Source organism: Xiphophorus hellerii, chromosome 15 (genome assembly GCF_003331165.1).
Source record: "Xiphophorus hellerii strain 12219 chromosome 15, Xiphophorus_hellerii-4.1, whole genome shotgun sequence".
Classification (NCBI taxonomy): domain Eukaryota; kingdom Metazoa; phylum Chordata; class Actinopteri; order Cyprinodontiformes; family Poeciliidae; genus Xiphophorus; species Xiphophorus hellerii.
Window position 1 is genome coordinate 2877014 of NC_045686.1, and position 21549 is coordinate 2898562.

Consider the following 21549-nt stretch of genomic DNA (forward strand, 5'->3'; position numbering starts at 1 on the left):
GCTGTGCTGGAGCAGCAGATTGAGACATTATGCAACATGCTACTTCACGTTAGCGTCCAGAAAGTCAAGATTAAATAATCTCAGATTGCTTGATTTGAACTTGGTGGTTGTTGCTGTTCTAATTATTTCCCTGTCTGCATGTTTGCCTTATGGCGTGGTGTGTGTGTCTGTGTGTGAAAAACCAGTTGCAGGACGAGGAGCGGCGGCGCAAGCAGCAGCTGGAGGAGATTCGGAAGAGGGAGGCGGAGGAGCGGGTGAAGCAGGAGGAAGAAAGGAGGTGGAGGGAGGAGGAGAGAGTCAAGAGAGAGGCGGAGGAAAAGGTTGGTTTGTCTGTCTGAGAAAATGTTCGTTTAAAGATTACGGACGTTTAAAACTTTAAGATTTTTCTTTGAAATTCCTGGGATTAGACCAATGTGGTTAAATCCAGTTTTTAAGAAAGTATTTAATCTAAACTGCTCTGAGAACTCAGCAGAAAGCAGCTGAAACACGAGTCATTAACATTTATGATGTTTCCGAGCTATGAACTTAGAAGTATTACAAGTTTTTAAATTGCCAATGTGAGTTTGATTAAATTAAATCAGTTTTATGTAAATGCAGGAAAACTAAGTAGCTTTAAAATGCAATAGCAGCAAACCACATTTCACCAGTATTACATTCTCTTAACTTTCACAATGACTATGCTGACATAAGAATCTAGTATCTGCTTGTTTATGCTCTATTTTGATATGACTCAACGATAAAGTATTTTTTTATTACATTTGTCTGTCATTAAAAAAATGCATTCAAATTTCAAAAAGTAAATTTCCAAAATCTTTAGTTCAGCAATTGTTTTCTGTTTTGTCGGCCAAATTTTTACTGGTTTTGACTTATGGCCAGGGCTTGAAAAAAGAAATTCAAGAGCCTTAAATGGCCCTCGAGCCACACTTTGGGACACCCCTGTTATAAATGTTAATGACTGTGGTGAAAGGAATGTCTTGCATAAGAACAAAATGCACAATATTAAAGACTTAAAGTTACAGAAACTTTTCCATTCGTTCCTTTTCAGCTGCACTCTTCCATTTATTTTTATCTAAATAAACATTGCATGTAGTTGAAATTGGTATATTTAAGTTTTTCTGTAATTTAAATGGGAAATAGAGCTTTTTGTTTTTGTTCTTTTTAAATTGTAAAATGTCTTGCCATACTCCCATGCCCCTCATGTTGGACAGCTGATTGTGATGGCACTGCAGTTTGTGTATTTAAATCAAATTTTTCTTATATTAATGATAATATGGGAATAATTTAAAGGCATTGGTCTAATTCTTGTAGTTTCAAACATCCTCGACTTATGCACACTTATTATTTAAATACTTGAAATAAATGTTAATTTTCAGAAATATTTTAGGTTTTTTCCTTATTCTGTTCAATATTTTTAAGGTGTTGGTTTTTTTTAACAGAAATTATTTTTTTACATAAAGTGTGCAGCAATCATATAATCAGCCTTTTTTTTTCTTTTAAGTTGATGAGATATTTTTGTTTTTGAATAACCAGCGGTTTGGTTTCATACCATCATCCACATTTGTGCTGCTTGTTGTTTGTTGTTTCACCATGATGAGATCGCTGGTTATTTAAAAGCATAATTTTCTGGTAGAAATCTAATTTATTTTGGGGGTTTTTTGTATTTTAATGCTGTTTGTTATTAAAGTTGCATGTTGTCATCCTGAGCATTCCCACCCTCTGTGACGTTTTGCTCTGTCATGTTTTGTGCTCCCACCCACCAGAAAGCATGAGTTTTCCCATCATGTTGTTGTCAGGAAGGTGCAGTTGTTTCAGTTTTCTTAGGGGGAGAGCTGAGTTTTTAATTTTGTTAGTATTTTTTTTAAATTCCCATTCCATCCAGCATCCAAACTTGTGTTTAGGGAATGCAGCCCACTCTCCAACAAACATTTTCCCCAAACCATTCACCTCACACACATTTAGAGAAGCTAATATCGCCTCTCTCATCCGTGCCAAACATATCCATAAACCCAGAGCCCACACAGCTGCTAATCCCTCCCAGGTTCTTCAGACCGAACTGTCCAGGCAGATCGGATCCGACCCTCGCCACATGAGACGGAAGATAATCTCACATCAGACCCGGAGCTGACCCTGAAATCCAAATCTCTCCCCCACCAGCGTAGCTTCATCCTCTGAAGTCAAGATGCTAGGAGTCAGGGTGGGCTGGAAGAAAAACCCGCAAAACCTCACAATGTAAACTGAGATCCGCTACATATAGCCTGATCGAACAAAGCAAAGATGTAGAGAGGGAGGGAACAACCCGGTGGGTCTGGTAGGAGTTGGATTAGAACCTTTTATCCAAACATTTTTTATCAAGTTTCAGGACTTTTCTTAGATGAATTTGATGGTCAGGGTCGACTGTAGGTCCAACTCGGGGGGGCCTCTTTGGGGAAAGTTTCTTCACATTTACACACTTCAAAGCTGAAACGAAAGATGAAGTCAGGAATTTGTCCAATAAATTACATAAATAGATATGTATATATATTTGAAAATAAATCAGTTTCTTGACTAAATTAGTGCCACATTCTGTCCAGTCAGTTTCAGTTGATTAAATCCAATATTCTTTACCTTCATATTTTAAGATCCATTAGGAATCTGGAACTGGTATTTTTCTTTAAACAATAAACCTTAAAAAAATCAAGACTTTTAAAAGCTGCCAACATTCTCAGAAGCCCTAGCAGTAGCATATTGCTATCAGTAGCAAACATCATATACTACAGGCATTTACATATTTTTCATCAATGTGCTGTAATTAGCAAAAAGACTACTACTAGGGAACATTACCTTCAAAGCTACAGTGAGGCGATAGGTTAGTGTTTGCTTATCTGCTAGCATTAGCTAAGCTGCTTCCAAAAACATGTTGGTAAACAACTAGCAATAGCTGCTATTCTAACTTTAACTGAAATGCTAAAATTACCCACACTGCAAAAACACAAATTCACCCCAGAGATATCAGTTTTTGCTTTTTACCTCCAACAATACTTTATATTTAGTTTTTTTTGTCTTAAATTTCATTCAACGTGGCATTAAAAAGTTTTAAATTTGACTTGCTAAAACTTTAGAGGAAAAACTCAGGTAGTTTTTTATAAAATGTCCCAGTTGAGGCCCTCGATGTTGGACCGTCGGTTGTGTGGCGTTTCCTGACGTGTCAGGTTACGGTTAGTTTGTCAAAGCGAGTCACAGAGAGGTGGGTGGTTGCTTGTTGAATAGCTTCTAGCTGTGTCTCTAGCTAATTAGCGTGTTAGCATCCAGTGTTGGTGGCAGCCAATCAGAGCGGAGCTTACTAACAGGTTATCCCTCCCCCAGAGGAGACAGGAGGAGGAGTACTACACACGTCTGGAGGCCGAGCGGCGGCGGCAGCACGAGGAAGCAGAGAGAAAGCTGCTGACGCCCGATGAGCCGGCCGGTCTGTATCGGCCCCCGCTGCCTCGGGATTACAACCCCCCCGCCCCCCACAACCCTACTAACACCCCCCCGCCCCCACCACAGAGAAACACCTCCTACCTCAAAACACAGGTCATCTCGCCCGACACGCTCTACACAGCCAAATTCGTCTCGTACGCGGGCGACGACGAAGATGAGGAGGAAGCCTACTCGGCAGGGAGCGGCGGCCAATCAGGTCAGGCCAAGCTGTCGGCGACCAGGAAGTCGTACGGCGACCTCCCGGCCTCCGCCGCGCCCACTCAGAGCCGACCTCAGCCGCCGCCCACTGCGCGCAAGCCCCGCCCTCTTTCTGATGGCATCTTCCTGTCTGGCTCGTTCCAGCCGCCAGCCAACAACTCCAACAGTACAGGCCCCCCCCTTCCTGCCAAACCCAGCTCCGCCCCCCCACCAGGAAGCTATAAAGGTAGAGCCGGGGAGAGGAGCGAGGAGCCAGGCGCCTCTAAACTCCCACACCACCTCCTCCATCCACTCATCTGTCATTTCCTACCCTTCATGGTTTTCAGCTCTTAGATTTTTCCTCTTTTACGTCTTTGTCTAGATTTTGTTCAACGTTTCATCGTTCACTTTAATTTACTTTTGTTTGTGGGAATCCCTTCGTCTCTCCTTAAGCCAATCAGATTGTTTTTGTGTTTGAACTAGGGCTGAATCGATTAATTCACTTAATTGTGATTAATCGATTATTGAAATAATCAATTAATTTAGTAATCGATTAATTATTAATTGGAGAATACAGACTGAAAAAAGACCAATTGTAGGAAGATTGTCATACTCAGAGGAACAATTGGCCAAAATTGTACAAAAAACATATTGGGGCTGATGCAATTAATCGTGATTAATCAATCACTAAAATAATAGTCAACTAATTTAGTAAGCGATTAATTGGAGTATACATTTAATAAAGGTGATATTGCTGAAAAATTATCATTCTCAGAGAAGTAATTAAGTCAAAATTGTAAAAAAAAAAAAACATATTAAGGCTGAAATGATTAATCGTGAAGCGATTACTGAAATGAAGCAATAAATGACCCAAAACTGGCCAAAATGTATCAGTTTTGCATTTAAGATAAAAAAAAAACTTCTATCTGTAGTTTTAGCTTCAAATTCTATAAAAAGACGGTTTTCCTGTCGAGTTATTAATTGTTAATCCGAAAGATAACCGTCAGACATTTATTGAAGGAATTCTGTATTACTGCGTTTTAGGCATTAACATTTTTATGCATTTCTATTACTGTATCAAATAACCTTAAGTAGTTAAATAAAAAATCTGCAGAATGGTCCAGTTTTTTAAATTCGATTAATCGTCAGAATAATCGGTCAAATAATCGGTTATTAAAATAATTGTTAGCTGCAGCCCCAGTTTGAACACCTTCTTTCCTTCTCGGTGATTTTTTCCCCCCACTCCCTCTCCTCATCTTCCTCCGATCGCCCCCCCTTCTTCGAACGGAAAAAAAAGCAATCGATAATCACGCCACCTCGTTTGGTACAGACGATTGAGGCCAATCATAGTACTGTTGGTGTTGTCGCTCGCCGCCTCCTTTCTGTCTGGTTGGTTGCTTCGTGGGAACAGGGATGGAGGAGTTGCCTCCACTTCCTGCCCCTCAGCTCTGCTTAGCAATGTTTGCTTTAAAGGGAAGGAGATTTGGCTTTTCACACCCATCTCTAACTCAGTAATTAAAATGATTTCATATAAATGCAGCAGCAGTGAAAACTTGCCTTTGTCTGAGATTGTTTAGCTTTTCAACTTGAAATTTAACTAGACGAATGTTTAACAAAATGGCTGCTGTTTTGGTTTATTCAATACATTTTTCTCATGTTATAAGTTCAAATGTCTCTGTCTACTTCTAACTAGCACTTTTTCATCAGTATTCAGGAATTATTGATTTGAAACAAACTCATATCTTGCTGAAAAGTTACTAGAGTTAATTTTTTCTTGTTTCAATTGTACTTGGAAAGTTTGCACTAGAAATTAGATAAAAATACTCGGTCAGATTTAGTTTTTTTAGTGTACTTCACAACGTCAAAAAACAACTATTTAATGCTCTTTTTTGTTGTATATTTGGCTTTATTATATCATGTCGCAGCTTTATATGCAACACTTAAATTTCAGAAAGTGAAGTTGAAGGAAAAACTCGACACGCTCAGACAAACGCAGAATTAAAAGCATCTGAATCCATACCTGAGGTCCTGATTCGGTTCCTGCCTGCACCTGCAACACGATCCACCTCCACCTCATCACACACCTGAGACCTCAGACACACTTCATGTTGCACTCATTAAGCAAAATCATCTCACTAATGTCCCCACCCCCTTCCCCCAGCACCACCCTTCCCCCACCCAACAAATCAAATCTGCATGCTTCAGAAACGAATCACAGCACGGCGCTGCACGCTGGCTGCCAGCAGCTCACCTCAGTCACTGGCTTGATGTCTATTGCTTTTTACTGCCTCTGCGAAGCTTCCTCCTCCTCCTCCTCCTCCTCCTCCTCTTCCTCCTCCTCCTCCTTCTTCTTCTTTTCTTTTCTAGTTAATTTGCTCCCCCCAAAACTACTCATCAGTTTCAGCTCTGATTTTTGCTGTCCTTCCTTTTCAACTGTCGCTTTTGTCGCTGCAGCTTCATTAAAACCTGACTACAACTCCCAGAGGGCTTTGCTGCAGGTTCAGGTGATTTATCAACACCTGAGCCTCCGGCTTTTTCCCTGCTGGACTGAATGCAAAAAATAAAAGAAAAATGTTATTGTTTTACTGAGCTGGCATCTCCGAAAGCTCGACTGTGACTTTAATAAAATGGGAAAAAGAACAAGAGGTCGGATTCCACAGAGTAAATTTCATCTGTTTTGGCTCAGCTGAGGAATGTGAGGGCTCGTTTTTGTGTTGGGTTTTTTTTGGGAGGGGGATGGAGCTGAGGAGCTGCCAGCTGGATGAATGTGTTTGGGTTCACCATTTGTCGCTGTGTCTGTATGGAAACTGTCCCAAACGGCCCGCCTTTTTATTGCATTTATTGCAACAAACCCAACATGTAGAGTTAAAGTCCGGCACAAAACGACATCTGCGTTTATTTGCAGCCCTGGTAAAGATGTGAGAAAAGACTTTGTCCACTGAAATTTATTTTGAGTAAGTTTTAGTTTGTTTTTCACAAGATTATCAACAATAATTTTCTAACAGGGGTGTTCAAGGTGTGGCCCTGGGGCCATTTATGGTCCTTCAAATTATTTTGTTTGGCCCCTTACCAAGTCAAACATGGTAAAAAAAATTTGGCCTACAAAATGGAAAACAACTGCTCAACTAAAAACATTGGAAATTGTCTTTTTTTCTTGTAATAATGCAACAGCCTGAAGCCTTTAATTCAGGTAGCCTCTTTAATGATGTACAGAACATCATTCAGAAAAATTTGGTTGAATTTAATTAATTTTGTGCCCAGTAGTTTAGATTTGCCAGTTTTGGCAAAACGTTTGGGCACCGCTGCTCTTTAAATTAAACATACTTTATTGATCTTGCTATTTTTTTTGTCTTGTGGAAATGAGAATATAGCGCAGATATAGTCAAAAAATGGCTAAAACAAAATCTCCTAAACTTTCCCGTATCTACAGTCGGTTTATTAATTAAAACCTTTAAAAGTGCTACAAACACGGCCGGATGAAGATGAACGTTTTTCCTGCTTCCGTTTAGTGACTGATTTAGACCGTTTGGCCTGCAGAGCCTTTAAGGGCGAGACAGGACACCCTGTAGAGGAAACTCATTTCAGTTGCTTGTATCTTGTTCTTTTGGTCACTACCCAAAGCTTGTGACCATAGCTGAGTTTATTGAACGTAGATTGATTGGTAAATTGAGATTGTCATTGTAACAATCTGCCTATCAACGTATTTTTTTCCCTCTTTTATAAAGAAGACTTTGAGATACTTGAACTTCTCCATTTGGGCCAGGATCTTGTCCCCAAGCCGGAGAAGACCCTCCACCCTTTTCTGGCACAAGTCAATGGTCTCGGACTTGGAGGTGCTGATTCTCATGCGTCTCACTGTGGAAAAGTGGAGACCACCAAAACGGATCCTTCAGCACCTTTGCTGGGCCTCGTAATTTTGTCCTGGACTGTTATGAGCAGAATCAATGACAAAGGCCAACATTGGGGCAGTCCAACTCTAACCAAAACAAGTCGGATTTAATGCCGGCATTGTTGACCAATCTCTCATTGGTCAGACAGGAAACTAACGTATCAAGGGCAAATGCTTCCTCCCAGTCCACGAAACATGTAAACACCTTGAAGAACTAGAATTGGGTCTTTGAAGAGGATAAAACATTTGGTCAAATCAAAACAGAAATGGTTCCCAAAATGCAAACATTTTTCTTAAACACTGTAGGGAACCTTGCCATTGCAATTAAAGATGAGTTTACTTTGAGGAAATGTCCACATCTTTACCAGGAGTACCTCTGGGTGTGGAGGGAGCTGCTTCTGGAGTAAAAACCAGAGTTAAGATTCATCCGTTGTTTCTCTGAAAGCTTCCTGCTCTCAGGTTGAAGCGGTAAAACTAAATGTTGTTTCAGCTGGAAAATCCCAACATTTTTTGTTCTCTAAAGAGGAAGTGGTTGGCATATTTCACTGTTTTTCCAGTTGTCATAAAAAAGACCAAAACCAACACTGTGGGTTTCACTCTTATACTTGCTGAACTGAACCTTTTGTTGTGAAACTGGATGGAGATCCAGAAAAGGAAGCAGGGATGTTCTTTCAGTGTAGTTTGTGAACGCGTATTGTGCAGAAACCTCACGAAAACAGCCAGAATCTGAGTGAGGTCAAGCAGAACCGGTGCTTCAAAAGACTCGAGGTGAAATGTCTGTCAAATGCCGACTGTTTTTTAGGTTCAGTTCGCTTTAATCGAGCTCTGGTTCGTTTGGGGAGATGTGAATACGCATTTGAACTCTAGTCCACCCACAAAATTAGGTCTTTGTTCGGTTGAAGTGAACTCTGGTGCGGTTCAAATGCATTTGTGAACGACAAGTGAATCAGAGACCACTCCAAAAACAGGAAGTGGACTATAGCGCAGGGCATTCTGGGTAAATGCAACCAAAACAAGCGCGAGTTTAGCAATAGCAGGAGAAATGGCTCAAAAGAGAAAAAATCTGATGCCACTCCATTGTTGTTTACATTTCGTGAAGAAGGAAGTTGCGCTCATTGTCATCTTCTGAGGTAGAGAAAAGAAATCCGATTTTAATTAGACGCCTAAAGAACCTTTCAGTTTGTGGTTTTAGACTTTATAAAAACCCAAAGCTTATTCTGTGAAATGGTTGGTTTTGGTGTTTTTCCCGCTTAAAAGTGAGGCCATCGCGGCGGTCGTTGCTGAGACACAGGGACACATGAGCTGAGCTCCTGAGCGGTGTCGGGTCGGGGTCACCAGTTGCACAATAAGGGTGACCACGACCTCAGATCCCGGCCTACGCTTCCACAGACCGTTTTCCTGCTTTGGATCGGCGCTCTTACTGCTCCTCTTCCTGCCTGGAGAGATCTGAATGTTTCTGCCTTAATGCTTCTCAACGCTGCTCTTTTTTCTGCTCAAAGCGGTCTGTGGGAAAAAATAACAAAATAGAGATTGTATGGAGAGGCTGCTGGGTCTCAGCTCAGAGTTTTTAAAAATAAAAATAATCAGAGTCTCTCAGCCATCACCCAGCAGCCTCCACCTCAGATGGCTTCAGTTCCTCCGTGAATGCTGACTCATGTTGTGCTGCTTTGTTTGTGTGTCTGCTGCGTGGCGCCCGAACATCAACAGGGTTTAACTCGCACACTGGAAACTCGACAGGAGTTGTAGGATCAGGAGAGTTCTACAACGACCCGCGAGACAAATGGACAAAGAGGTGAGCATTACATCGTCTTTCCAAGAAGAAACTGTAAGCTGTAAACGTGTAAATAAGCAAAATATATATTATACCATTTGATTGATTTACAATGAAACTGCCCGACTATTCAAATTGAGATTTTTTTTTCTTCCAACTATTTGAAAACAGAGTTGTGTTCTGCCCTCTAGTGGCTGGAGGTTGGGTCAAATTTAAGGGGGGGATTTCAGAGTCAGATTATCTGGAAAAAAATTTTCCAGTTTTTTTTTAATCCTAAAATTTCTGGTATCTGGGTAAATAGAATAAGATAAGAAAATAAGATTGTTGGGAAAAGATTAAATGTTTTTCAGTTTTTCTTCAAATCAAGCCCAAAATAATAAGTTATCTAAAAAAAGAGGACATTTTTTATCTTAAAAACACAGAATCTTTTTGTTTAGTTAAAATAGTTCTTGCTTTGTTTGTTTAAATAATTGTTTTCGACTATTTTAGTTTATAAAAATGCCATTAAAATACCCACCTTTTTTATTTATTGGTATTGATCACACTAAATCTGCTTTTAATTGCTGTATTAAAACTTGTCTAAATACAGCAAGTGTTTTCAAATGATCACTGACATAGATCCTGTTTTTATTGCTGAAAACATATTAAATATTTTTCAATTTTCTTCAAATTGAGCACAAAATAAATAGAAAAAAACATTTAGTTTGTGATCTACAAAAAATATATATATAAAATATTTTTAAAAATCTAATGTATATATATATATAGTTCAGTTTGAGTTTTTTGTTGAGTAGGTAAAAAAAAGTTTAGTTTTTAAAATGCCATGAGTAATTTTTAACTGAAAAAAAACATCCACCTTTTTAAATTGGTTGGTATTGATCGCCCCCTGGTGGCGTCACAGAGACACTGCAGCAGCTTTTCTGTAGCTCTAGTGTTGAAAACAAGTTTTTCTCATTGTGTTTTTGTGTCTGTGGTCAGTCAGGAGCAGGAGAATTCGATCCCCAGCGACGCTCCGGAGAGTTTGACCTTTAAGGAGCGCCAGCGCCTCTTCTCTCAGGGGAAAGAGGTTTCCAACAAGGTCAAAGCTTCCCGGAAACTGATGGAACTGGAGAACGAGCTCAACACCAAGCAGTAGGCTACCCAGCGCCGCCTTAAATCCACCTTAAGGAGGTCCTGGGAAACGTCCAGATGGAGCAAAGCGGCGCTCTAAGTAACACTGACAGCCTCCTACCGGTTCTGATTTTTATTTTTATTTCGAGATAACTGGACCGTTCAACTTTTATTTTTATGACGTAGCGGTATTGTTGGAACATGGCAGACGGTTCTAGTTTCAGATTCGTCCAAGTCTATCAGCTACATAATAATGAAGCACTGTAAAAAAGTTTTAATTATCTGATTAGAGAAACACAACAAACGGGGGATATATTTTTGTTTGTAAAATGGTTCTTGGGGGATTTAGAAAGATTTATTGTCGTTTAAATTTTTTTTAAAATAGCTTCCTGAAATATGAACAATTTTATCATATTTTACTCTCTTTTTTTGTTGTTTTCTCTTTCAGTTCCTTCTTGCCAGCAGAAAGAAACATATTTTATTAATTTTATCCGTTTTTTATTTTATTTTAAAGATTAAATTCTCAATGAGAGGAAACACTGTTTTTTCACTCGGTAGCGACAGAGAGCGGATTTCTTTCGTTTTTGTGACGTCTTAAGAGGAACTGGAGGATGGTAAAGGGGTCTGTAAGTGCACAACTTTACTGTAAATATTCCGGTCCATAACTGTCTCTTTTTACTACTGTGGAAACCTTCCAGGAAACTAAAGAAAACCGGAACGCTTCCGTGATTAACTTTGAATTTTCAATTCAGAAAACCCAACAAACCTCTCGTTTTCAGTGTCCCCCCTCCCCACCTTGTTTCCGAATGTTGAGTTTTAGGTTCTTTTAAAGGTAGATTTTTGCCGAGTTGTGTGAAATTAATTTGATTTGTTCCCCAAATTCAATTCAGAAACACTTCCACTCAAAATGTGATTAGTGTTCACAATATTAATAAAGGAAGAAGAGCTTCTCTTCGAATGCTTGTTTGCTTTACAGGTATTTATTTCAAATCTTGTAGGAAAAAGTAAAACATACATGCACATATTTTAGTATTTACTCTGTATCTGCAGACCTTTTTATTCCAGAGAAGTGGATAATATTTGGGACCTCTTGACTGTGGTAATCTTTTTTCACAGAGAGCTTCAGCAAAACGTGACGGTTTCACATAGTAAACGGTTTCCCAAAGTGTCGACACTCTTCAGCTGAGCTTTAAACTCTGAGTGACTCCATCCTGTGTGAACGGATCTTATTTTTTTTCATTGACTGGAGATGAAACTGATTCTACGTGACGATGAGATAAAATGCTGTTAGTAACCGACCTGTAGAATCACTACAAGCATTTCCTCCTCGACTTCTCCCTCTAGGTTTCAAAATGAACTGAATCATTTAAATGGTTTCATGTTTAGCCTTTTGTAAATCATTAATAAATACAGATTTTTCAACAACGGGGCCTGATAATGTTTCATTTTTTCAGCATTTTTCATTTAAAAAATGGTTGTAAGAAGTAATGTTTTTTTTGTTTTGCTGCCAAACAAGCAAAAATATTTTTTAAATTTAATTAACCAAAAATACTGTATGTATACACACAAATACCTCAATTATAAAGTTTCAATTAAGATTCATTTAAATATTGTCAAAATTAAATTCTGGTAAGCTTTTGTTAGACTGAAACACATTTTAAAATCCAATATTTAGATTTTTTAAAATTGTATATATTTTAACACTTTTTTTACAGAAGAGGACTAGGGCCACCGAGAAAAAAAAAAGAAAAAAGAATTCTGACTTTAATCTCAGAATTCTGATTTTAATCTCAGAATTCTGACTTTAATCTCAGAATTCTGATTTTAATCTCAGAATTCTGATTTTAATCTCAGAATTCTGACTCTAATCTCAGAATTCTGACTTTAATCTCAGAATTCTGATTTTAATCTCAGAATTCAGGGCCACCGGAAAAAAAAGAGAGAGTTCTGAGTTTAAAGTCTGAATTCTGAGATTAAAGTCAGAATTCTTTTTGTTTTTTCGGTGGCCCTAATCCTCTTCCGTACTTTTTGTTTTCGAGAAATTTTCAAAATAAAATTAAAAGTCATAGTGAACATACAGCGTAAATGTGCCTAAGTTAAGTATATTAAGCAAATTTTTATCTGTCATAGATAAAAAGGATCAAAATTAAAATGACTATGCCATACGTCTTTAAAAATTGAAACATTCATAAGGCAATTTTAATATAAATTTAAGATCAAATTAATTCAGAATTTGAGTTACAACTGTAAACCCAAATAAAAATCTTTTGTATGAGGGGAAAGATTTTAGCATGAACAAAAATATTATGTATACTTTACACCAAACGAGTTCTGTTAACGACGTAAACAGAACTCATAGAACAGAACCAACATGAAGGGGATGGAACTGGCGCTTTAGAAGCGGGAAATGTCCAGAACTCTCGCGGGAAGAAACGTGTTTTGGAAATTTTGTTCTGAAAGCATAGGCTTTCTTTTACTCAAAAGAAAACCGAAAGTATTGCGAGAGTCATCGTAGCTACACCCATTTTATGCGGATATGTATAGTTTCAGACACACCAAAAATATAACTGGTAACACGTAATACTATATCCCTTAATATTATGGCTGTCAATACGTCATTGCATCTGTCAGGATGGCCGAGCGGTCTAAGGCGCTGCGTTCAGGTCGCAGTCTCCCCTGGAGGCGTGGGTTCGAATCCCACTTCTGACAACGTTTTTCTGTGATGATCCTAAGCTCCTACCAATTGTGTTTATTTTGAGTCATTTATCTGCGCAGCATCGACTTCAGCCAAGAAGAATGGGAACCCTAAGCATAAAAGACTATAGGAAATAAGTTTATATAAACATATATTCTTTAATAGTTTCACATCTATGTGAAGAGAAAATTTGAGAGGTTACACAGCACATTTACAATTCTTGCTCCATAACACCACCAAGAGGAGCAAAATGAAAACGCAGGTCATTCATTTCAGGTAGTTTATTTCAGACAAGCACCAGAAAATAAAAATCTCAAAAAACAAATTATCACATTTGAGGAGCCTCTAACAAATAATGTAATTCTCCAGAGCAACAAACTTTTACTAAGTTTAAGGAATGAAAAGGGTTGAGTGAGGAAATTATAATACAACAAACATAGTCAGCCACAAATCAATACAACCAAATGTTAATACATATAAATTTAAATGTAAACTTCTGTTGTGTGGCTGATTAAAAAAAAACCACTGCAGCAAACATGTGAAGAAGCTTTCTTCACATCAGGAAACCTGTTGGAGAAGAAAATAAAATTAATAACACGGCCATTGCTGGTAGAAATGATTCCAGGCTGAAAATAAATACTGCTCTACTTTGTCCATGTCTTATCCAAACTTCTGGAGTTCTAGCCTAACTGGGTTTGTAACACATAATTTTCAAACATTAATGCAATGCTGGATGGAAATAAGTCTTTTGACGATGCAGAAATTTGATGAAAAAATGCCACAGCAAACGACTAATCAAAGCTAAGATATTAGTGTGACCTAGCTTTTTAAGAGACAACTTACTTTTACCAGGCAGTGTAAAAGCTTTCTTCAAGGCCATGCTCAGTTTGTTGTTTTGTCTTATATTATAGTGAACAAGTTGCATTTTTATGCAAAACTACTTTATGAAGTACCTGCATATCTTATGTTGTGAAAGATCACCTTCCCACAGCCAGTATTTATTATTTATTGTCTTTATAACTATTTGTTTCTTACATTGACTTGTTCTGGACTCTGAGTTGACTGAGGTGTTCACTTTGCACCCATCAGTAGCCTCAACTTCACTGTAGACCTCTTCTTCATCGGTATCACAAACTTGAGGTTTTTCACAGGAGCTCAACTCCTGAAACCTTTAGGTAAGAGAAATGCAAATAAAAATCTTAAATATACTACCAACATAGCATGGTTTTGTTAAAGAATCTACATCATGCATCTTATAATTTACTACTAGTAGAATCTGAAGAGTATACCTGCGTCCAAGCAATACGTCTATATAGTTTGCATGTCCAGCATCCACCAGCTTCTTGGCGATGTGGACTCCATCAGCAACAATGTCCACTCTCCAGATGGAGTTGGGGCCACACTCTCTGAAGAAAATCTGCAGATCTTTCTTGTACAAACAATCCTGGAAGAAGGCTGCCGCCTCATCATTCCACTGTCCGTCCACACCAGCCGGTTTCACCCCTCTCAGAATGCAGGGATAAGTCATTTTTGGGAGGTTTGCAAGCTCCACTGGAAGCTGCTTCAACTTGGAGAGGTCATGGTATGGTATGACCTCGTGATGCCCATAATCGACGAGTTTCAGGACCACTGTAGTGTTGGTGTGTATGATTTGAGTCCTGCACCACTTGTTCTTGGATTCAGACTTCAACAGGCAGCAGGTACCTGGAACCAGGTGGGCCTCTGGAAGAGAAGGCATATTGCCAGGCAGGTTGTCCAACATGATAGACACTTTATCCATGACGAGGAGTAAATCTTCGAGGACAACACAAAACTCAAAGGGAGTGGTAAATGCAGATGCAAAGCCAGAGTAAGCTTTGTCTGTCTCAAGGGGAGCAAAGAAGAGCAGCTGAGGAGTGCTGGTGTCTGCGGTGAATCCATCTGGTGAAGCCTCATTTTGGGTTTCAGCTGCTAATGCAGTCTTGTCTCCATTTTTGTGCAATGAAGCCTTGATTTGACGCATAAGCAAGAGTTCACTCAGGGCAATTTCAACCAGCCAAACTCCATCAGCCTCAGAAATTTGGACAAGTATCAACTTGACCTCAGTGCCTACTAACGGTTTGAGCATTTCATACCAGCACTGAGGTGTTGGATCCTCATTGAGTCCAACACTGTTTATCTTGCATAACAAAGCAAGGTTTGGGACCTCTTTCAGGTCAGTACATTGCTGTGGGACAGGCCCTCTTGGCATTTCTACAGTTATTCCATGATCCACCAGGAAGACCTCAAACCTTCTCTCATGTATCTGCTGAACAACAGCTCTCCGCCACTTGCCGTCCTCAGCCTGGACTAAGCATTTCAGGTCTTGTTTGACATCCTTCTCAGGCACAGTCTTGTACTTCTTTATGTTGTCCTTTATATGTCTTTCCATCGATGTTAGTAAGTTGTTTTCTTTAGTCAGTCTGACATAAAAGCTGCTGTCACTCTGGACTGAAAGAATGGTTCCAGTTTCTGTCTCTCTGGCCTGAACAGTCTGATGGATGAACACATCTGGACAGTCTCTGGAGACTGGGATGGAAGATGTTTTGAACTTCCTGTTGTGCTTTCTTCTGTAGCATTTTTGTCTAACCCACCTGGTGATTTGGACTTTCTGCTTGGGTGATGGTTCTGGCATCAAACCCTTATTCTTTATGGTAGCTGCTGCTTCTCTGTACTTTTCACTTTGCTGACTTTCTTCTCTGAGGTTCTTTTTACAGGGACTTGTGCTTGGAGTGAAATCAGATAAAAGTGACGGAGTCGCTTCTGTGCTTTTTGCTGCAGAGGTGCTATTAAGTGTTGCATCTCTTTCAGCTTCTCCATCAAGAAGCTCAACCTTGACTTGCCATTGATCCCCAATTTGACAGACAAACTCAACCAAGAGTGGCTTCTCTGTCACAGCTTCGATGAAAGAAGCTTCATCTCTATAGGTGCATGTGTTAATCAGTGAACATGGTATGCTAAACCTTGGCTGGGACAGGAACTGCTCTGGTAGAAAGTAGATCTTTTCCTTTCCTACAAATGCTGAGTTTCCGTAGTCCACAAACTCCACCTTGTAGGAGGAATCATCTTCCTGGTTCTTCACAACTGAACGATACAGAGCACCATCCTCCTCAAACTCTGACAAAACAGCATCACTGACAGTCAAGGGTGAGGGTGGCTTCAAGGAATCTTTGAAGTCACTTGAGTTGAGATCTTCGCCCATTTTCAGGATGGCAGATTCATCATCTGACACCTGGAGGTAAAACCTACTGGTGGAGTCAATGTGGGACACAAAACATTTTACCCTACATCCAGGATTTATGTTCTTATATGGCAACCGCACCAGTTGGGGCGTTCCTTTTTCCTTTCTGTGCTGTGTTTGCCTTGTATGCTGGTTTCCACTTGTGGACTTGATTTGAGGTTTTATAGGACCAGTCCTCTTTTGATTTCTCACAAGTTCTTGTTTGGCTCTTGCCTTCCTGTTTGGGGCACTACCAAGTGCAGAATTTTTGGCGTTTTTCAGTTTTGCACCGATAGCTTTAGATGGAGATGCACTGTGCACTTTTAGAAGAGTTTTGAATGTGCCTATTTCACATTTTATGCGCTGGTTTTGCTTTTTTGTTTTTCCGCAGCTTACAGAAAATCTGACTGCAGTCTTTGGTTTCTGGGAAAGACTCAAAATGAGTTCTTTCACCTTCTCATTGATGTTTATCTTTCCATCAAACAGCTCAACATCAAATGATCCATCATCCCTCTTTCCTCGTACAACAACTCTCACCAGCTTATTGAGGACTGCATTGATGAGCCACTCCAGGGCATCTGCATAGAGTTCCTCTGTGGGCACCGAATGGAGGTTGAATCTTACAGCCTGCATTGGAGTATACAATAAGTCTTCACAGCTCCTGGAAATGAACATGACAGACTTTTTCTCTGATATGTTTGTGTTTCCATAGTCAACAAAGAAAACGCCAACATGCAGGGACGACTGAACACTTAGGGTTACACCCCTGTACCATTTGCCATCCAAGTACTTTGCGAGGCACATCTTTCTCACAACAGCTCCTGTCCTGGCTTGCATGTTTTCAGTTGCCTCTAAGATTTTAATCTCGAGTTCTTCTATGATTTCTGTGTTCCTCTCGAGATGGCAGTAGACTTCACACTGGCTGTTGACATGCGTAACATAGACCTGTTCTTCATCTCCAGGACTTAGGTCAAACGAAGAGTAGATGAAAGACTTGGGGAACACATCAGAGTTTTGCCTCGTAGATGAAGTTGCTACTCTTGCAAGTCCCTGCTTGATAAGTGTATTTGCAACGCTTTGCTGTGTTTGAGTGTTGTGGAGAGAAACTACGTTGCACATGCCGTTGTTTTTCACAGTCACCAGGGATGAAATTTTACATTTCAGAACACCTTCACTGTTGAGGGCAAAACTTTTCAGCAAGTCGCATGCATGGGGACTCCAATCGCCACAGTATTTTGGATCTGCTGGTTCAATGAGGTTATAAAGGCTGCATCTGAAAGCTTGTCCTTCCAAGCGAAGATATTCTGGCATAATTGCCTGAAGATGAGAAGGTGTGACCAGGACAATGGAACCGTAGTCAATCAGCATCACTAGGGCTTGGCTCTTCCTGTTTCCAATGATTAAGCCCCTGTACCAGCATCCATCTTCAGGTGACTTTACAATGCAACACGACTCTTCTGGATGGAGGGGAACTGTGTGAGCTGAGTAATGGAGCTGGATGTCATCCATGAGCTTCTCCAAAGCTTGAGTTCCAACTAGAGCCTGGCACCAGAAGTCAGATGGAGAGTTAATGTGGGAGCAGCATACAGAGACCTCAAACCCTGGCTTGAATTTTAAAGCTTTGTAGCAAGAATGAATTTCAATATTCTCAGTTTTATTTCTGCACAGGCTCACTTCTCCTTCACAATCCTGCTGCTGCTCTTTTCTCATGTTTGTTTCAGAGCATTGTAGCTGTCTTGCTTTATCCAAAACATCTTGTTTTTTCTCCACAGGTACATGTGGAATGTACTCAGCCAGTTTGGAAGAAATCAAGACCTCAGTCATGCTCTTGTCGCTTCCCATCTCAAACAAGTCGACGACAAATGTGTATTTTTTCATCTGGATTAGGTGGACAAGCAAAGCTCTGCCGGACACCGTTTTTCTGAAGAACTGACATGTTGCGCTAGGCCAGACATCATCTAAAGGAAAAATGTTAACAAGTGTGCAACAGACAGCAAAGGGGGGTGTGTCAGCAAATGTCTTGGGTATGTTCTTTATCAACTTGTGTGGCACTTTTTCAACATTCCCATAGTCGATAAAAAGGATTTCGGCTCCGTGCTCGAGAACATCTGTCACCACACCCCTGTAGAAATGAAAGTCTTCATTGTACAGAGCACAGCACATTGCCCCTACCTCCGGATTCAGCAGTACATCTTCATCCAGCTTCACCTGACTGAAGTGCTCTCCTATTTTGGCCATCATTTCCTCAAGCTCCTGGTTGCGTTTCTGGGTTCTGATCCAGAAGTGGTTTGGATCCTGAGCATACTCAACATAGCCCATGAAAAAGGAGCCAACCTGAATTTCCTCTGTTTCAAGGGTTTTGTATAATGCTTCACTCAGGATTTTTTCATAATTCTCATATCGATCCTGAGGGGATGGTTCCTCAACATCTGAAAGTGGCTGGGAGGAAAGATTTTGGATTGGCTCTGGTTCTTCCAGGTGTTTGTCTTTAGCACTTAGCACCGTGATGGTATACAAATGATTATCTTTATCAAAACCAGTGATCTCCACATCGAGAACTGCTCCGAGCAACCCTGCCTTGAGGAGACTCATCTGCTGAGTTCTGAACACCAAGTCCTGGTCAGCCAGAGAGGGAAGTGTGCACGGAAACGCCATCATTTGCATTGAGTAAAATTCAGGAGGTAAGCTGTGGACGTTCTCAATTTTTGCTGTCTCAAAGAAACCATAGTCAATGAAGAAAACTCTTACTTGAGAGTTGGCTGGCAGGAGCTGCACAAAGCCTCGGTGCCATCTCTGATCTTTTCCTTTAACTGCACACAGAACACCCAGGTTCTCTGGAGTCTTCTGACTGCATCCTTTGGTTTTGTCCTCACAAATTTCAGCCAGCTTTTTTGAAACTTGCCACAGCTCTGCTGCTGTGTTAGCCATCTGACAGTAAAACAGCCCAGGATGGACAGCAGCAGTTACTCGCACTTCAGGGCATGTCCCAAAACTAAATTTAGGCCCACAGAATGACAACATGTCCTGATATCCCTGCAAGCTGGATGATTTGTAGCAAAATTCTTGGCCTCTTGATTTTTCAATGAGCAGGTCTGGAACTGGCTCCATGTTTTGTTTGAGTGGCACCTCTGTAAGCATGCTAACCAGGAGAAGGAATGTATCTCGGTCCACATGTCTCCCAAAACCATGTCGAACAAGGTCAGAGTTGATGTCAGGCGCTTCAAACAGAAGGACTTTGTGAGGAAGAAATGCTTGGATAAAACCTGTGACATTTTTACCTGTCAAGCTTGACAAATATCGTTCAACAACAGAGTGAGAACAATTCTGGAGAATCAGTACATTTGCCAGAAATCCACTGACTATTTTTGGAGGCAGGATGAACAAGTCGTCCGAACAGGAAGATATGCGAGCAATGTCGACACTCAGGACGTTTCCACAATCTATGAGGAAAACATCAAGCAAGTCTTCCTTTCGGTTTTGAACTCTTCCTCTGAACCAGCGAGCTGAGGTCACATCTTCAACTAGGCAGAAATCGGCGACGTCCACTGCGGCTTTAGTCTTTGGTACATTCTGAAGTTCTTGCTGCAAGATGTTGTAGTCCAGTTCACATATGGAAGGGTACTGTCCCTGGAAGTGTATCAGGGTAGCTTCGGGGCTCCAGTCCAAGTGCGTCAAACTGAGATCCACTGACCAAAGGGCATGTTGTGTCAGCACACCTGAATCTTGTGACCTGCAAATTCAAATAGCATCAATTAATAAACAATATTTATCTGTAATGCTTTATTAGATAATTGTAATTTATGAAAGCAGGAATCTGAGAGTGCTGTTCTAATCTTTGGGGTGAGTCCAAAGAGGAAGAACTCAACAGCCTGGTGTTTAAATGAGGCTGTGTTTCAAAACATTGATCAGACGTGATAAATGTGTAAAAAACACACTTGTACTTTTACTCTGAGACCCCTACATCATATCCGTGCATCTAATTGCCATTAGATGTCACTTAAATTAATAATACAGTCCAGCTATTTACTAAAAAAAAAAAATAAAAAATGTCACAACTGGAAAGTTAATTATCTTGATCTGATGTTTCACAATAGTCCTGACTAATTGTCAGGATTATGTAACTATTCTAGTTTACTGCTAGAATAGTTACATTCTAGCAGTAAACACAGGAAACAACCAATGAGATAAAAACCCAAAGAAATTAACTCATCCACTCCGACTGGTATGTTTATGATTTAACTGTTTTACTTACTTCTCATGTTCTGGTCCAAGCTTGGACTGCATTGTAGCAAAATTAGGTCCTTTCAAACCACCAAATCAACCTACAGGGCATACAGATGTTGTTGCATTTACCATGTTAGTTTTTTATTAAATACAGAGGACCCCCAATATTTGCGATGGTTCGGGATCACAGCTGCCTACGAACAAAACCTCTTCTAAATACACTTATAACTGACTACTTTATACAATATACCTTAATATAATAGGCGCAGTGGAAATGGTCTTAGCACTAGCGCTGAAGCTAATAAACAGTTTTTCTTATTTCTGCTCTGCTGCCAATCAGCCCCAATGAAAATAAATGGTGTTCCATAAAAGAAATGCTGGAATAGGCACATTTCTACGAATAATTATAATTTACAGTTATGTTCCACAGAAAAATCTCTGAATACTGAACCGTGAATAGAAGGGGTCCACTGTATTCTAGTGATTAACAAAAAATCCTCTAAATAATAACATACATAAAGTGACAAGGATGTAACGCATGTAAGAAATCTTTTGTGGTAAATGTTTGTGTTATTGAACAATATCAGCAAACGTCCCAAACTAACACCCACACAAACTGGGTCTCAATCTTAAAATGTTATTTGAGGGTAGTTCAAAACAAGATTTCAAGATAACAAGGTGGTTTTGTCATTAATTTAGTAGCTTTTAAATATTCACCTTACTCTACTTACAGTAAAATCTGAACTACTGTATGCAATAGCTTGATATCAGTACTTTAAAGAGTGTCAACTTTAAAAACTGGATTAAATAATGGCCACAACAGGAATAAATTACATGTCAACTAAAGATTCACATTTGTACATTGGTAATCTATAGTAGTTTTTTAACCTTCTATAAACACGATTAATGAACATAGCAGTGATCTATTATTATGAAACAAGAAATAAGTTTAGGATTTAGGAAAATCAAAACAAAATAATTTTAAA

The 21549-nt window shown here is 39.8% G+C and overlaps 2 protein-coding genes and 1 non-coding gene across 17 annotated transcripts in view; 2 read left to right on the top strand and 1 right to left on the bottom strand.

Moving 5' to 3' along the window:
• The window catches only part of afdna (afadin, adherens junction formation factor a), a 114776-nt gene extending 102945 nt beyond the window's left edge, over nucleotides 1–11831 (top strand). For 10 of the 15 annotated variants that reach the window (XM_032585683.1, XM_032585687.1, XM_032585686.1 and 7 more), the window contains 4 exons: nucleotides 186–320; nucleotides 3343–3655; nucleotides 9233–9317; nucleotides 10275–11831. In XM_032585683.1, the coding sequence (XP_032441574.1) occupies nucleotides 186–320; nucleotides 3343–3655; nucleotides 9233–9317; nucleotides 10275–10431 (690 nt within the window). In that variant the 3' untranslated portion in view covers nucleotides 10432–11831. Of the gene's footprint in view, nucleotides 1–185; nucleotides 321–3342; nucleotides 3656–9232; nucleotides 9318–10274 lie in introns of those variants that run through there. The other 5 variants (XM_032585689.1, XM_032585690.1, XM_032585695.1 and 2 more) reach the window with 3 other exon arrangements.
• A 1201-nt stretch (nucleotides 11832–13032) lies between these two features.
• Nucleotides 13033–13115, top strand: trnal-cag (transfer RNA leucine (anticodon CAG)). The gene has a single exon. It is a non-coding gene; the product is annotated as a tRNA-Leu (tRNA).
• A 539-nt stretch (nucleotides 13116–13654) lies between these two features.
• tdrd15 (tudor domain containing 15) lies at nucleotides 13655–20623 on the bottom strand. Its single transcript, XM_032586055.1, has 4 exons — nucleotides 20592–20623; nucleotides 14391–20069; nucleotides 14137–14270; nucleotides 13655–13668 (listed from the first exon to the last, which is right to left on the bottom strand). Exons 1-4 carry the CDS (start codon nucleotides 20621–20623, stop codon nucleotides 13655–13657), a joined length of 5859 nt encoding a protein of 1952 aa, XP_032441946.1.
• Between the last annotated feature and the right edge of the window lie 926 nt (nucleotides 20624–21549).

Bases quoted from the DNA above. Each gene is read 5' to 3' on its own strand.
- tdrd15 (XM_032586055.1), bottom strand. From the start codon at position 20,623: ATGCAGTCCAAGCTTGGACCAGAACATGAGAA. The intron at 20,070-20,591 runs GTAAGTAAAACA...TTGAATTTGCAG, and splicing joins CTTGGACCAGAACATGAGAA to GTCACAAGATTCAGGTGTGC. The intron at 14,271-14,390 runs GTATACTCTTCA...TCTTACCTAAAG, and splicing joins GACGTATTGCTTGGACGCAG to GTTTCAGGAGTTGAGCTCCT.